Raw genomic sequence first — 14750 nt, 5'->3', positions numbered from 1 at the left:
ATACATGTTGAGATAATAACTTACTATATAAATATTTGAACATGATCATAGTTAAAAAGTCATTACAATTAAAAACACAGAATTAAGTGGGCTAATTTTATGAACGACCTCTCAGATCAATTGATTTTAATTTTAACATAAATAATTAAATATACACCATGAATAGGCTTTTTTTTTAATATGAAAAAATAACGTGTTTATTGTTTGTTAAAATGAGATAATTAGGTGTAATTAATTAATTATATATAGATGGACATTTTAGAAGGAACAGATCCGATATGTAGGTACTCCGTACTCAGAGAGAATGAGAGAAGAAGAGAGTGGGAACGAGTGTTTGAGGGCGAAACACAGTGAGGATGGCGGCCATGCTGTCGGAAGAGATAAGGGAGAGAGTGTGGGTGGGGTGCATCCGGTGCCAAGGAGGGTTTTTCAGGGGAGGGTTTTTCAAAGTCTACAAAGATCTCCTTTAGAGATAAAGTCATTGGTCCAGAGAAATCGAAAGCCTTTGCACTTGCAGGATCTCTATCTGGGGATAGTATAGCGACAGTGGTGGGCAAGCAGGGCGATCCCCAACCTCCATGTGTAAACTTCACTGAAGAAGCCAAGCTTTGTTTGGCAGAGCCTTATCAAGAAGCTTTGGTGATAAAGGTTCTTGATAAAAATTATAGTTACACAGCTCTTTCACACAAGCTTCGGATGGTTTGGCGCATCAAAGGTGGCTTTGATCTGCTTGATGTGGGGTTTGGGTACTTCATGGTAAAATTCGATGCAGGTGAAGATCGTGAGAAGGTCATGCTTGGTGGCCCGTGGTTGATTGAGAGACACTATGTTGCTGTAAAACCGTGGGATATAGATTTTCGGTCATGTGAGGAATCCTTCGGGTCTACACTTGTATGGGTTCGGATTTCGGGGCTCCCAATCTAGTGCTATCAGGAACAAGTCATGATGCGTATTGCTTCTGCAATAGGAGTCCCCATCAAAGTGGACTTAGCCACTAAGTTGGCTGAGAGAGGACGATATGTCCGAGTATGTGTTCAAATAAATTTAGGACTGCCAGTGATCAAGCATATCATTGTGGAAGGCGTAACTCATGTAGTGGAGTATGAAACTTCATATCCCATTTTGTATAACTGCTCAAGCACCCACACTTTATCAAAATAAAATTTTTTTTTTTAAAAAAAAATTGAAAAAAAACAGAAACAGTGAACAAAAATGACGGAATACGAAGTGTAAAGGCTAATAATTGAAGAAAAAAAACACAGAAAAATTCAGAACAAAGTGAACCATGAGCCAATAAGAAATTTTTTAACATGAAATTTTTTTATTTTTATTTCAAAAATTTATAACTTTTATTATTATTTAATCGTAGCTCATTGAATAGTTTTAATATTGAAAATTATACTTTAAATAATATCCATATACTTTTAATACGATGAGACTGCCATAACTAATAAAATAAAATTTTATATATACAAATTGGATACATTGTTTTTGCATGACTATAACAAATTAGATACAAACTTAGATTATCCTAAACCCTAAAAAATCTTAGAAAATTTTAAAAAACTTTAAAAATCTTAAAAAATCCTTAAAAAATATTGAAAAACTAAAAAATCCATTGTATTATCATACTAATCGATTGAATATGAAAATACCTTAATCACGTACAAAATTCAATCGAATTGTGTTACAAAACTAATTGATTGAATTTTAAAAAAATTCATCCTACAGTTCAATCGCATTGTGTTACCATGCAAATCGATTGAATAAGCAAATATCCTTATTATTTTACGAAATTCAATCGATTGGGCAACACTACCAATCGATTGAATAAGAAAAAAAATTTATATTCCATAGAGCAATTAAATCAATTGTAACCATTGAATTTTGAAGAATCGTACTATATTGAATTGATTGTGTTGGACGTTCAATCCATTGAATTACCAAAGAACACGATTTTCTAGTTTTTCTAGAAAAAACTCGTTGATTCGTATTACAAAAATATTTATGAAGGTCACGATTAATAGAAGATCTATTTCATTGTTGTTTCTTTCTCATCGTTAGTAAAATGATAGATAAATAATAAAGTAATAATTTATAAAATAGAAGATAGAATTAATAATTAAATAATATATAAAGGGCCACGGATTTGTTACTCCCTGTTTTTTTGTTTTTTGGAAAAACCAATAATTAAAATTTGCCTCTTTATTTTTTACTTTTTACACATTTTCTTTTTCGTTCAATCAAAATTTTTAAGAGATAAATCAGTTATCTCTGCTAGGGTTTATCATTCATTCTTCATCCTTCCCCAGATGAGACAATCCTTTTTAGCATTCCTCCTCCCCTCTTCTCTTTTTATATATTGCCTCTTTGTTCTTCTTCCTCACTACTAACTTCGGTCTCGGTCCTTCTCTCGCACCTCTGTCCTTGCGAACTACTCTTATAAGGTTTTATTTTATTTTATTTTATTGTCTTTTCTATGAAAATTATGTGAATTTGGATGCTCTTGTTTTGGTAGGATTTCATGATAAATTTGAGACTCGATGCAAGTATAACTTGTACCTAACTCAGTATTTTTATCTATGTAATGATATATGTAAATAGACAATGCTTGTCCAGTCAACTGTAACAAAAGTGAAATTCTTCAATGGATTTTGCAATAATTTTTGAGTATCCATGAACACATGTTTCTGACCAGTAAAGATTGATGAACTATTTAAAATTGTTTCTCTTTAGTTGACAATGGCATAAGATGTTAAGTATTTATGAGGAATACATTTCATGGCTTTCACTTGGTCCGTGAAGCATCCACCCTTATATCTGGAACATGAAATTTATCATGCAACATTTTAACTAGCGTCTGAAATTTCGATAATGTTTGGTAGTATTTGATATAATACAAATATTCTAGGAATACAAGTTTGAAAAAATCTTGAAAATGAAGTGTGAATTGTAGCAAGAGAACCTAAGTTGCTTGTAAAATTTGTCAAACTTTAGATGTTAGTAAAACGAGAATGATGTTAATATTTTACCTTCAAGATGGTGTAAAATGGTGTTCTTTGTTATAAACTTGTGTTTATTATGATAAGGTGCATGAAGAAGCTAGGTTGCAGTTCCTATATTCTCTAATTGTAAGAAAGTATTGAGTAGCACTTTGCTTCTTGTTTGCATTTCAGAACTTGTACCTCTAACTTTTTCCATCATTTTTTTGTGCTTAATTTGTGACAAGCTGTGATTTTTAGGATTTTTTGGTTTTGAAGTACTGAAGTAAAAAAAGTTATTCACGGTGTAATAAGAATAGTCTCACAATCTAAATATATAACTAAATTTATTTATCCATTAGTTAGTGCTTTCTCATTTTGAATCCATTTACCTAGTGAATGAGATAAATATTACTTTATTGCATTGGACTTCATCTTACCCACTTTGTTTGTTCTTTTGTTTGCAGGAAAGAAGTTTTATATCTTTACAAATACAAGATAAAAGCAAGAGTGATTATTGAACCAACAATAGATAATTATATTCTAAATATAAAGCTCTAGAGTATTCAAGTAAACTGGTCTTAAAAAATAAGTTTATTCATAATTGCTTTATGAATTTAAAACTAACACAGAATGACTTTTATTATGTTGGTTGTCTAAAATTGAAAGTGATCATAAAATACTCTAGGCATTGAAGTAGTAGGAGAAGGTGCATATTGGTTCTAAAAAATTGGAGTAATATCCTAGTGTAATAATTGTTTTACTTTATTTTATGATTGATGCTGTACTTTATAGCTTTATATAATTATATGTATTGAACTTTGATCGAATTATCTAAAAAAAAAAGAAAGATTAACTATATTAAAATAGTTCATATTTTAGAGATGTAATATAAGACCCCCTTTTTTTAAACTAAGATCCATGAAGTTTATCCACAGGTATGAGAGTGATAATTTTGAGAAAATAAGGGTGCACCTGAGAACAAACATGTTAAGCAATTTTCAATACATAATCAGTTACTTAAAAAAAAGAGAAAATATATTTACGTGCTTGATGGTTTATTTTAAATCAGTGTGCAACTAAGTTTTAAAATTTTTTATCATAGGTGACAAATTTTCAATAAATTATGTTTGGGTCTAATAGCCTTGAAATAATATAAGAATCAGAGACAAAAGCATAATTATTAAAAAAATAAGATAAGCAAGAGGGAAGGATACTCTTAAGAAATTTATATCATTTACAAGTCACAATTAGCAAGTATAAAATAGTGGCTACCATATCAACCTAATCTTTACAGGATTTTAGTATTTACAGTCCCTTAACTTTTTTCTTCATTATCCGATTTTAACCAACACCTTTTGCAACTTTTGGAGTTGGCTTTGACACTATTTGTCACATTCACAAGTATGCACCGCCAAAGTGTCGTACTCATTCATATACTCTCTGTTAACTTCCTTCTGTTTTTTTTCATCCTGCTCATACCAGTCATATAATTTATGCTCACTATTAATCTTGTCATATGAAAATTTTTGACCCGTTACTTTCTAAACACCAATACACAATACAAAATGAAGGAAAAAATAACCATGGAAAAGAATACTTTTATTAACGTAAAAACATGGAAAACAAGCCAAAGGTGATTACTAGTTTAAGATGCGGTTAACGTAAAAAACATTGAAAACAAAAAAACGTCTTTGTTTATATTAATGGATAAGATAATAACTCTGTTTGGATTATTTAAGTCATGGAGTGTCATAAAAGAATTTGGAAACCTTTAAACAAAGAAGCCAACACGAATAACACTCCATTTATCTATTTTCCCTCAAATAACCTTAATTCTTGACTTTAATTCCTTCAACAATCATCAAAACTCATTTTGGAAGTTCTTTCATTCTTGTTCTAACTGAATACAAATTAAAAAAAAATTACAAACGCAACAATAGTTCTAATGCACCATGCATCAGTATAACAACAAACATAACAATCTTTAGCATTTGCATCAACATTTAATAGGCTACATTATTCTCGCAATTCCCTCCTCGCCATGTTGTAGCATGTAGTCTTTCTTCATTTCCTCTGCAACTGCATCATTAGTGTTGTAAAAAAATATAACAAATAGAAAAAGAGGTCCATTACTACATGTCCAATACTAAAATTCTGATTGAGTGTGTATATAAAAGTAAGCCAATCATAATACCTCAGAATCAAATGATAGCAGATATAGTTGAAAAGATTACATGATCAAATGAGCTTTATAGCGAATATTTATAGAAAATTAAAGTCCAAAACCAGTATCTATCATTAAAACAATCTAGCAAAAAATTAAAAAATCGACATCTATTGTGAAGACTCCGAATTAGAGGTGTTATTCTCTTGTGACTTGTTATTTGCATCTTTTATAGATTTTCTCCAAGACCACAAAACTTGCATCAGGCCATCATTCTGAACATGCAATAGAAATACATGTGGTTACATCGTCAACCTAGTTAATATAAACTTAACAAACACAAAAAGTCATATAAGCCTAGAAGATGCCATTTCAAATCCTTTTCCTGTCACACACAAATATTAATGGATTATAATTAACAAATGCACCAAAGAAATGGGGATTAAACATAGGAACTCCAGGAGCATGACTAACAAAATTTAAAGCATACCTCGGAATCTTGGATATATGAGTTCCAATAAAGTAGTCAACTTAAATAACAAACCAGTGGATTAGGAATACAGAGGCTGAACAATGCCTATTCCCTAGGCTCACAACTGGAGTCTGTTCTCATTCTTACTAACAGTGAATATTGAATGCAATTCTACTGCATTAGGATGACCAGAAATTTATTTATTGTGTATAATTAAAAGAAAATACTATGAAAAGAATCCAAAATTAATTAAGATAGTTTTTTTTGTTAGAAGAGATTAAGACTTTCAATTCTCATGGAACATGTTCGATCAATTAATTTTTTTATGCAAACACATTACAAAATAATAAGTAATTAATTATTAGGCCTAACAATCCTATAGACAATAAGATTTAACTTCCAATTGATAAAGAAAGATCAATTTTGCATGATGTATCTCTCAGACTCATGTCTCATATAATGTATTAAGATCGCTTCAACGACTTACAGTAATTTCTTTTCAAAAAAGCAAAAAAATAGGGCAAAGGAATAAAATAAAATAAAATAAAAAAATAAAAATTGTGGTGTGAAAACAGCAGAAAAACCTCTAAATTCACAAAAATTGCCATAGAAAAAGCAATAAAATTAAAATTAAAATGGAATCTCAGTAGTGTGCAGGGACAGAAACCAAACACAACAACGCAGAATTGGAAAGTGTGGTGGGGATGCGGTAGAAGGAGTGGTGGCGGTGCTGAGTGTAGGCAGCGACAGCAATGGTAGTAGCTGCAGGGATGGGACACAAACATGAACACGAACATTAATGGAACAAAAAATTCTAGCAGAGATAACTGATTCATTTCTGGAATTTTGATTAAAAGAGAAGGAGAATGTGTAAAAAATAAGAAACAGAGAGGTAAATTTTAATTATTGGTTTTTCTGGTTTTTCCAAAAAAAAAAAATAGGGTCTAAATTATTGGTTATAACAAGGAACAAGTTCTGAAATGCAAACAAGAAATAAAGTGCTACTCAATATTTTCTTACAATTAGAGAATATAAGAACTGCAACCTAGCTTCTTCATGCACTTCACCATAATAAACACAAGTTTATAACAAGGAACACCATCTTACACCATCTTGAAGGAAAAATATTAACATCATTCTTGTTTTACTAATTAACATCTAAATTTTGACAAATTTTACAAGCAACTTAGGTCTCTTGCTACAATTCATACCTCATTTTCAAGATTTTTTCAAACCAGTATTCCTAGAACATTTGTATTATATTAAATACTACCAAACACTATTGAAACTTCAGATGCCAGTTAAAATGTTGCATGATGAATTTCATGTTCCGGATAGAAGGGTGATGCTTCACGGACCAAGTGAAAGCCATGAAATGCATTTCTCATAAATGCTTACTGTAAGAACCCGCGTTTTCACGTAAAACCATTTTAATAAAATAATTTTAGTGTCCGGAATAGATTCAAAATTTATAATTTTTAATTTGAAAACAAAAATGTGAAATTTGATTTCAGTGAATTTTTTTGAGTTGAAAAATGTACCTTTTCGAAAAGATTTTTGTAAAAATGCGTACTGGCGCTTAAGCTGGCAGTACCGGCTCTAGACTGTACAGTATTGCGTGTTTTGGAAAATAATATTTAGAAAATTGATTTGTTGTTTTGAAAGGAAAAAAATAATTTTAGAATCGAAAACCGGACACTAATCTTAAAGGTTTTGGCTCAAAGTGGGCCAAACGGACCAAAAATGATAACGGGTTGGACCGGACCCAAGGTCTTGAGCTCATTTTCCAGCTTTAAGAGAGAGAGGGCTGCGATTTTTAGAGAGGAAAGGAAGAAGAGAGAGTGCACTATTCACCTCCATCTTTCGGGAGCCATAACTTTTAATCCGGAGCTCTGATTGACGAGCCGTTTGAGGCCACGCGAAGCTCTCGTCGAGCTCTACGTTTCTATCTAAAGAAATATGGTAAAAAACCGCATCTCACTTCCCAGTTTTGTGCCCTAGATTTTTGCATTTTTGAAGTTATGGTTTTGAGTAGATTTTGTGGTTTTGGTTGTTTAGGTGATCTCTAGTAGCGAGTAATTGATGAATTTTATCCCTAATCTCATTGGATAAAGTAAGGAACCTCCTTATCCTTGTGGCTTGGTATAGTATGAGCTTTAGTTGTTGATGTATGGTTATGTTGTATGTATGAAGCTTGTTTTTGGAGTTGGTGATGGCTTTTAGTGTGGCTTTGATGGTTTGGAGCTTGCTAGAAGCTTGATTGGAATCAAGTTTGGTGTTTGAGCATATTGGGAATCGGCCAAGATATGGTTTCGGTTTTCTTTATGTAATATGTAATGGTCATGGACACTTAGGCTAGTGGCTCATAGGATAAGATTGAATTGGATATGTGGTTGTTGTGGTATATGTATAATGATGGTGATTGTTGAGGACTATTAGTGCTAATGATGTATTATGATGTTGGTTAATGTTAATTATTGCTTGGTGATAAATTGTTGGAATTGATGAAGATTTATAGGGGTTGTTGATGTGGGTTGGTTGATAATGCTTGATGAATTGATTTTGTAAATGTTGTTAAATAATGATGTTGATGTATGAGGTATGTTGAATTTTGAATGAATGTATATTGTTGATTATTGGTATAAAGCATGAATGAGGTTGTTGAGGAAGATTGATAGTGAAAGAATGATGATTGGTGAAGGTGTTGGTGAAAGATTGATTATGGTGTTTTATATTTGATGTTTAGATTGATGAGTGTTGAATGGGTTGATAATTTGAGATCTTAAATGTTGGATGTGGTATAGTTGAATAATGATGGAAGTGGTGAGAAGTCATGTTGATGTAAATAAGGTTAATGGAAATTTAGAAAATGTGAATTAGATTGGATTTAGAATTGTTGAATGGTTTAGAAGGTTGTGTGATTGAGAAAATAGTTGAGGTAGTGTTTGTATGAATTTTGAGCTGTTTTGGTATGGTTGATATGTGATTGAATTGGTATTGGATTGAGAGTTGGTTAAAAATTGAGTTGATGAGATTTTGGGTAAAAATAGATTTTTGGTGAACTTTGTCTAATCATAACTTTTGTCTCGATTTTCAAAATTTGTTGAATTTGGATTAGAATCAAAGATTATTGAAAACCCTTCGATTTGATATAAAGTTTGCAAAATTTAGAATTTTGTAGAGGAAGTTATGATCATTCAAAGTTGGTGTTAAAAATCTGAAATTCTGCAGAGTTGCAGAATTTCATGATTTCTGATATGTGCGCATGCACAGCCTTGTGCGCACGCACAACCCATCAAAAATGTTATTCTGTGTGGACGCACAGACCTGTGCGTACGCACAGGCATGGGAAAGGGCTCTAGTAGCAGCGCTAGCATAGTTAGCAAACAGAGGTTTAGGTTTCTGGTGTATTGTGGATGAGTTAGTTGAGAGGGAATGAAGAGTGGTGCATATGGTGATTGTTGACAATGAATTGGAAAATTGATGAACTAATGTGCTCGGAATGGAAGTGATGAATTGATAATGGTTATGATGAGTTGAAGACTCAAAGAGGAATGATGATCTTGTTGAATAATGAGAGTGTGCCAGGCACTATATCCTTGGGTTAAGTATGATAGTGTGCAGGGTAGTATGTCTATGGGATTGAATTATGATTGATAATCTTTTCTATTGCAAGAGTGTGCTAGGCACTATATCCTTGGGTTATGCATGCAAGTGTGCCCGGCATTATATCCGTGGGTGAATAGCGTTTGCCCGGCACTATATCCGTGAGTCAATAGAGTGTGCTCGACACTATATTCGTGGGTGCGGCAGAAAAGCGACATCCGAAAGGATGTGTCGGGTTGGCATTTATGGATCGACAAGTGATATCACGAGCCAATAGGATAGACATTCTTCATGTACATTTTATATCTGTTTGTATGCTTTTCCGACTTGTAATTGTATGCCTAAATGAATAACATGCCTATTTGCTTACTGGAACTACTTGCTCTATATGCTTCTACTTGTGTTTTACTTGCTTGCCTTTATATTGTGGTTGTCTGGTACTGAGGAGGTTAGGTAGGCGGTGGTAATGGGATCGCACGGAGGTAAGGTTGGCGAAGGCTGTGGGATACAGCGGTGTGATTAGTATTAGTTAGAATCTCCCCTAAGTTTAGATAACCCTGGTTTATGGTTTAAGTTCTTTTATTTATTTTGTTCTAAGCTTGAATATCTGTATGTGATGTGAAGTTTTAGGACTGCCTTCGGCGTCCCGGAGCCTTACATCTTACATCATTGGGCACTGTTACCATACTGAGAACCTCCGATTCTCATTCCATACTTTGTTGTTGTTTTTCAGATGCAGATCGTAATCTACTTCGGTGAGATTGCGGATATGGTGACAGAGCGGAGTATGGTTCCTCCTTGGTTTATTTCTAATTTACCTTATTATAGTTACTCTCACATCTCTTTGTATTTTATTTTATGGCCTTAGAGGCTTACTTGAGAGATAGGTTGTATAAGCTGTTTTAATTCCAAAACTCCGTATTTATCTATTTGTAACTAGTCGGCTTAAACTCCGCAAGCTGTGGCTAGTTCCCTATGATCTATTATAATATTATATCTATATATGTTTACTCTCTTGCATCTATATCTTGTGTCTAATGCTTTAGCTTCGTGTGAATGTTTCGCGCTTTTGTAATTTGTAATCTGAGCTTAATCCTTTATCAGGCTTCTAGATTATACTATTTTTCCTATATATATATAAGTATAAGCCTTAGAACTGTCGTAACTTCTGATTGACCTATGCTTTACGGCTAGAGGTAAAGATTAGGGTAATTGGGGTGTTACACTTACCATCTTATGCCATTGTCAACTAAAGAGAAACAATTTTAAATAGTTCATCAATCTTTACTGGTCAAAAACATGTGTTTATGGATACTAAAAAATTATTGCAAAATCCATTGAAGAATTCCACTTTTGTTACAGTTGACTGGACAAGCATTGTCTATTTACATAGATCATTACATAGATAGAAATATTGAGTTAGGTACAAGTTATATTTGTATCGAGTCTCAAATTTATCATGAAATCCTACCAAAACAAGAGCATCCAAATTCACATAATTTTTATAAAATAGACAATAAAAAAATAAAATAAAACCTTACAAGAGTAGTTCGCAAGGACAGAGGTGCGAGAGAAGGACTGAAACCGGAGTTAGTAGTGAGGAAGAAGAACAAAGCGGTAATATATAAAAACAGAAGGGGGAGGAGGAATGCTAAAAAAGATTGTCTCATTTGGAGAAAGGTGAAAAATGAATGATAAATTCTAGTAGAGGTAACTAATTCATCTCTTAAAAATTTTGATTAAACGAAAAAGAAAATGTGTAAAAAGTAAAAAACAGAAAGACAAATTTTAATGATTGGTTTTTTCAAAAATAAAAAATCGGAGTCTAATTTATAAATATTTCTATATTAGTTAACCTTACTCCCACATAAAAATAAGAGTAACAAATCCATGGCCTATATAAAGATTTAAGTTATAGTTAAAATTAAATAAATACTATTTAATAATTATTAAAAAATTAAAAAATATGTTTTGTTATTGGACTATTTAAAAACATATTTGTTATTGGAAGAGTGGCATCCTATGCCAAGTAAGTGATTTAGGCAATTTTTATAAATGATGATTTGATGATGTGTCTGCTTATATAATGTCAATTTACATATTTCTCATCTCTAATTAAATGAAGTGTGTGTAAATGACTAAATTCAATTTCAGCGAGGTTTATATCTCGTTAAACCAGAATTGGAACATAAACGAACACCATATTTAACATACACCTCTTTATGTACACATAATCATTGCTGTCCTTGATTATTTTTGTTCTAGGATGAAATTTTTATAATCTTTTTAACTACATGAAGAAAAAAGGGAAGGGAAAAAAGAAAAGAAAAGAAAAACCAGCGCCACTAACTCAGTACTCATTGTTGCCTTGTTGGTATCTTTTCCTTATACCGTTTTCTACATTCTAATCATGACCTACAAAAGCAAAAACCTACCCTTTTGAAGAGAAAATGCAAAGGCCAAAGCTGAAAATTATTGGAAGCAAGGAATAAATAAAAAAACATATATGATTAATTATCATTATCAATAGTTTACAACCTTACAAATTACTCACTAAAAAAAGAAAAAAAGAAAAAAAAAGGGGACTAACAAGAGGTAGACAATGCCTTTTGAAAGATTCTCTGGCCAGGGGCAAGCAGTGCTAGTGGGTCATATGCTGTTTTTCTTTGCACAAATGCTTCCCATTTTGATCCAAAGTGTGCTTTCCACTCTTCCTGTGTGGTGTAATGTGGGAGATACTGCTTCACTCCAAGCTTGGCATTTGTGCAAAATTCTAGGATCCTTTTGTTTTGTGTTAGGATGTGTTCTAAGCTCTCTGAGCCTCTTGCTAATGGCATTGCTGAAGATAAAAATGCCACTAGGTAAAATATATCCTCCTCTGGCGTTACCAAAGATGTTTTCCTGTTCCACCTGCACCAAACTTAACATCACAAAGTGTAACCATTGAAAGTCCTAATTGTTCTGCTAGTACATAATATTAAAAGGGGAGTATATAATTAAGGTATTTGCTATATAATTAATTTTAAATTTAAAAGTATAAAAGTTAAAAAATTTAAAATATTTTAAAATTATTATAAAAAATAAGTTAGACAAAAATTAGACACCAAATAAAAAACAGCGTTTGGTACCGTGTTTGGTTGACAGGATAGATGAGTATGGGGCCATTGCTTGTGTCTTTGAGGATATTGCCAAAGACCTCTTGAGCAAAGTGATGAATGTGAGTCCTTGGAATTAGAAGGTTTAGCCAAGGGTGTGGAACTTCCCATAATCCCTTTGATCTTAACTGTTTCTCAGAAACATGCACTCTATCTAAAAATTGCACGTAAGAAACTTCTGATTGGAAGAGTGTCCATGGAATGTAACTCAGCTCTGACAACAAATTCTCAACTATCTGCATGAAATTCGTAATAACAATAAAAATTATTAAAAAACTTAATAGGTGTCACATCACTTATGAAATCCATATATTTATTAAAACAATTAATAATAAATAAACTGTAATAATAATATGCATAATAATGTACCTGATTCATGAATTGAGATTCATCTGGGTTGAAATATTTTGCCACCTCAAGACAATAGAAGGTTCTTCCATCTGAAATGAATTGGCTGGCCTGAATTGGGTCTCTGGGGTTGAAAGAAGATCTCCAATTATTAAGGATCCCAGTTCTATTTATGATCACAAATCCTTCAATATAATCAAATGTGTTCTCAAGAGATATCAAATGCTCTTGGTCCCTTGCAAACATTGAAAACTCTGAGTACAGCATCCTAATCCATTTCACCATCTTAGGTGCTGCTTCAAGAGAAATCCTTGCCCTAGTGATGATTCCAAATTGGCCAAGCCCTCCAAGAACACTGTAATAAAGCTCTGTGTTTCTTGTCTCTGAGCATGTAACCACCTCTCCTTTCCCTTGCAAATTCAAGTTAGTTCAAATCATTTCACACTTAATTATACATTTCTCTCATAATATAAGTCAAAANNNNATTCGAGTCAAATTAGTTAAAATTCAGAAAATTCTAAATACTAAATTTTTATGAATTAGTTAAAATTCAGAAAATTCTAAATACTAAATTTTTATTTGTTATTTGTTTTTAAAAGTAAAAAAAAACTAATAAGATCATACTATAGAAAAAGTAAAATTTTGTCTTTACTATCTCTATTTTTTTAAATAAATAGAAAATATAAAACTAAAATTTAATTTTGATACGTTGTTCATATAAAACAATTTTATACATATATTTTTATATTAATAATTTAAACTACGGTCATAAAAAAAATAAATATAATTAGACTGTATAATATATTATATATTTATTAAATAATACGTCAAAACTAAACTTAAAAATAAAATCATTAATAGTGTCTCCAACTGTTATTTTTTTCTAAACAAATTTATATCTCATAACATTTGTATTTCTATTGTATTATAATTTTTATTTGCATAATAATATATAAATAATTACCTGTAACAACTTCAAGCTGAAAGACGTTATTGATCTGGGGTCCATGCCTGAAAGCTTGACCACTTATTCCAGCATTTGATAGAGTTCCACCAACAGTGAGATGAAGATAATCCGTCCAAGATTTTGGTGCTAAACCATGCTTAAGAGTCTCATGCAGAATGTTAATCCATAACTCACCCGCTGAAACATCCACATATGGAACAAATTCTCCATTGTTAACTACCACTACTGCTGCTGTTTTTTCAGCCAGTGACTCCATGTTGATCACTATGCCTCCTTCTGCTTGTGACTGCCCTTGGAGGGAATGTCCGTGTCCTCTAGCAGCGACCTTCAGACCCGGTTCAGATAACTCCATCACGTGCTTTATGGCACGTGATATGTCGGATACTGATACCGGGTTAAAGACTGCTAGAGGAGGGAAATGGTATATGTTTCCAAAGTCACTGGCGACCGCGTCGTTGTTACTTAAGCTTAAGGAGCCTTCTAGAGGGAGTTTCTGCAACGAAGATACAATCTGATCATAATGATAAGGTCGTTGGAATATTGATGTTCCAATAGAATTGTTGTTGTAGCCGGAATCTGCTTTGTGGAGTATGAAACTAATAAGGAGTAAGAAAGTCTTTAAGAATTTTGTAAATAGATGAGTAATAATAACAATAATAACATGTTTTGAAGACATGGTTTTGGTTCTTTGAATTCTCAATTTTTTTTTTTTTGAGAAATTATTTAAGGGTGATTATATATTTATGGAAGAATGGAAGGAGGAGGAAGGTTTAGAGGAGAATGGAAGGTTATGGGAAGATATATTTGAGAGGTGACTCTTTTTATAGACAAGATGATACCTTGTCGCGGGTATCTTTATTTATATATTTTAAAAAAAATTGTGGGAAGTTATTGTGTTTGAGACTTTTGGGTTTTTTTTAGTGGGTTTAATAAAGTAGAGGATAAAATGTCTCAACTTTAAGGTTCTAGTCTTCTAGAATAATTATTTTAATTGATTAATTTTATTATTCATGATAATGTTATTTTAGTTTAACATTTTTTTCTTGAAAAACTT

General features: G+C 32.1%; 1 protein-coding gene across 2 annotated transcripts; it reads right to left on the bottom strand.

Annotated features, from left to right (window-relative positions):
- Nucleotides 1-11715: 11715 nt before the first annotated feature.
- On the bottom strand, nt 11716-14423 carry LOC107492593 (cytokinin dehydrogenase 1). Of its 2 annotated transcripts, none has more exons than XM_052263376.1 (4): nt 13694-14423; nt 12751-13139; nt 12355-12617; nt 11716-12146 (listed from the first exon to the last, which is right to left on the bottom strand). In XM_052263376.1, exons 1-4 carry the CDS (start codon nt 14370-14372, stop codon nt 11876-11878), a joined length of 1602 nt encoding a protein of 533 aa, XP_052119336.1. In that variant the 5' UTR covers nt 14373-14423; the 3' UTR covers nt 11716-11875. The 2 variants fall into 2 exon arrangements, with proteins under 2 accessions (XP_052119336.1, XP_015969117.1); XM_016113631.3 differs by having other exon boundaries at nt 11716-12136; nt 13694-14421.
- Between the last annotated feature and the right edge of the window lie 327 nt (nt 14424-14750).

This window comes from Arachis duranensis, chromosome 6, assembly GCF_000817695.3.
Source record: "Arachis duranensis cultivar V14167 chromosome 6, aradu.V14167.gnm2.J7QH, whole genome shotgun sequence".
Classification (NCBI taxonomy): domain Eukaryota; kingdom Viridiplantae; phylum Streptophyta; class Magnoliopsida; order Fabales; family Fabaceae; genus Arachis; species Arachis duranensis.
The sequence above is the reverse complement of the archived record's forward strand: the minus strand, read 5'-3'. Positions and strand labels throughout refer to the sequence as shown.

Coding starts and splice junctions, on each gene's coding strand:
- LOC107492593 (XM_016113631.3), bottom strand. CDS start 14,372: ATGTCTTCAAAACATGTTATTATTGTTATTATTACTCATCTATTTACA. Junction 12,618..12,750: donor AATCTCAATTCATGAATCAG/GTACATTATTAT, acceptor AATTTCATGCAG/ATAGTTGAGAATTTGTTGTC. Junction 12,137..12,354: donor TATCCTGTCAACCAAACACG/GTACCAAACGCT, acceptor AGTTTGGTGCAG/GTGGAACAGGAAAACATCTT.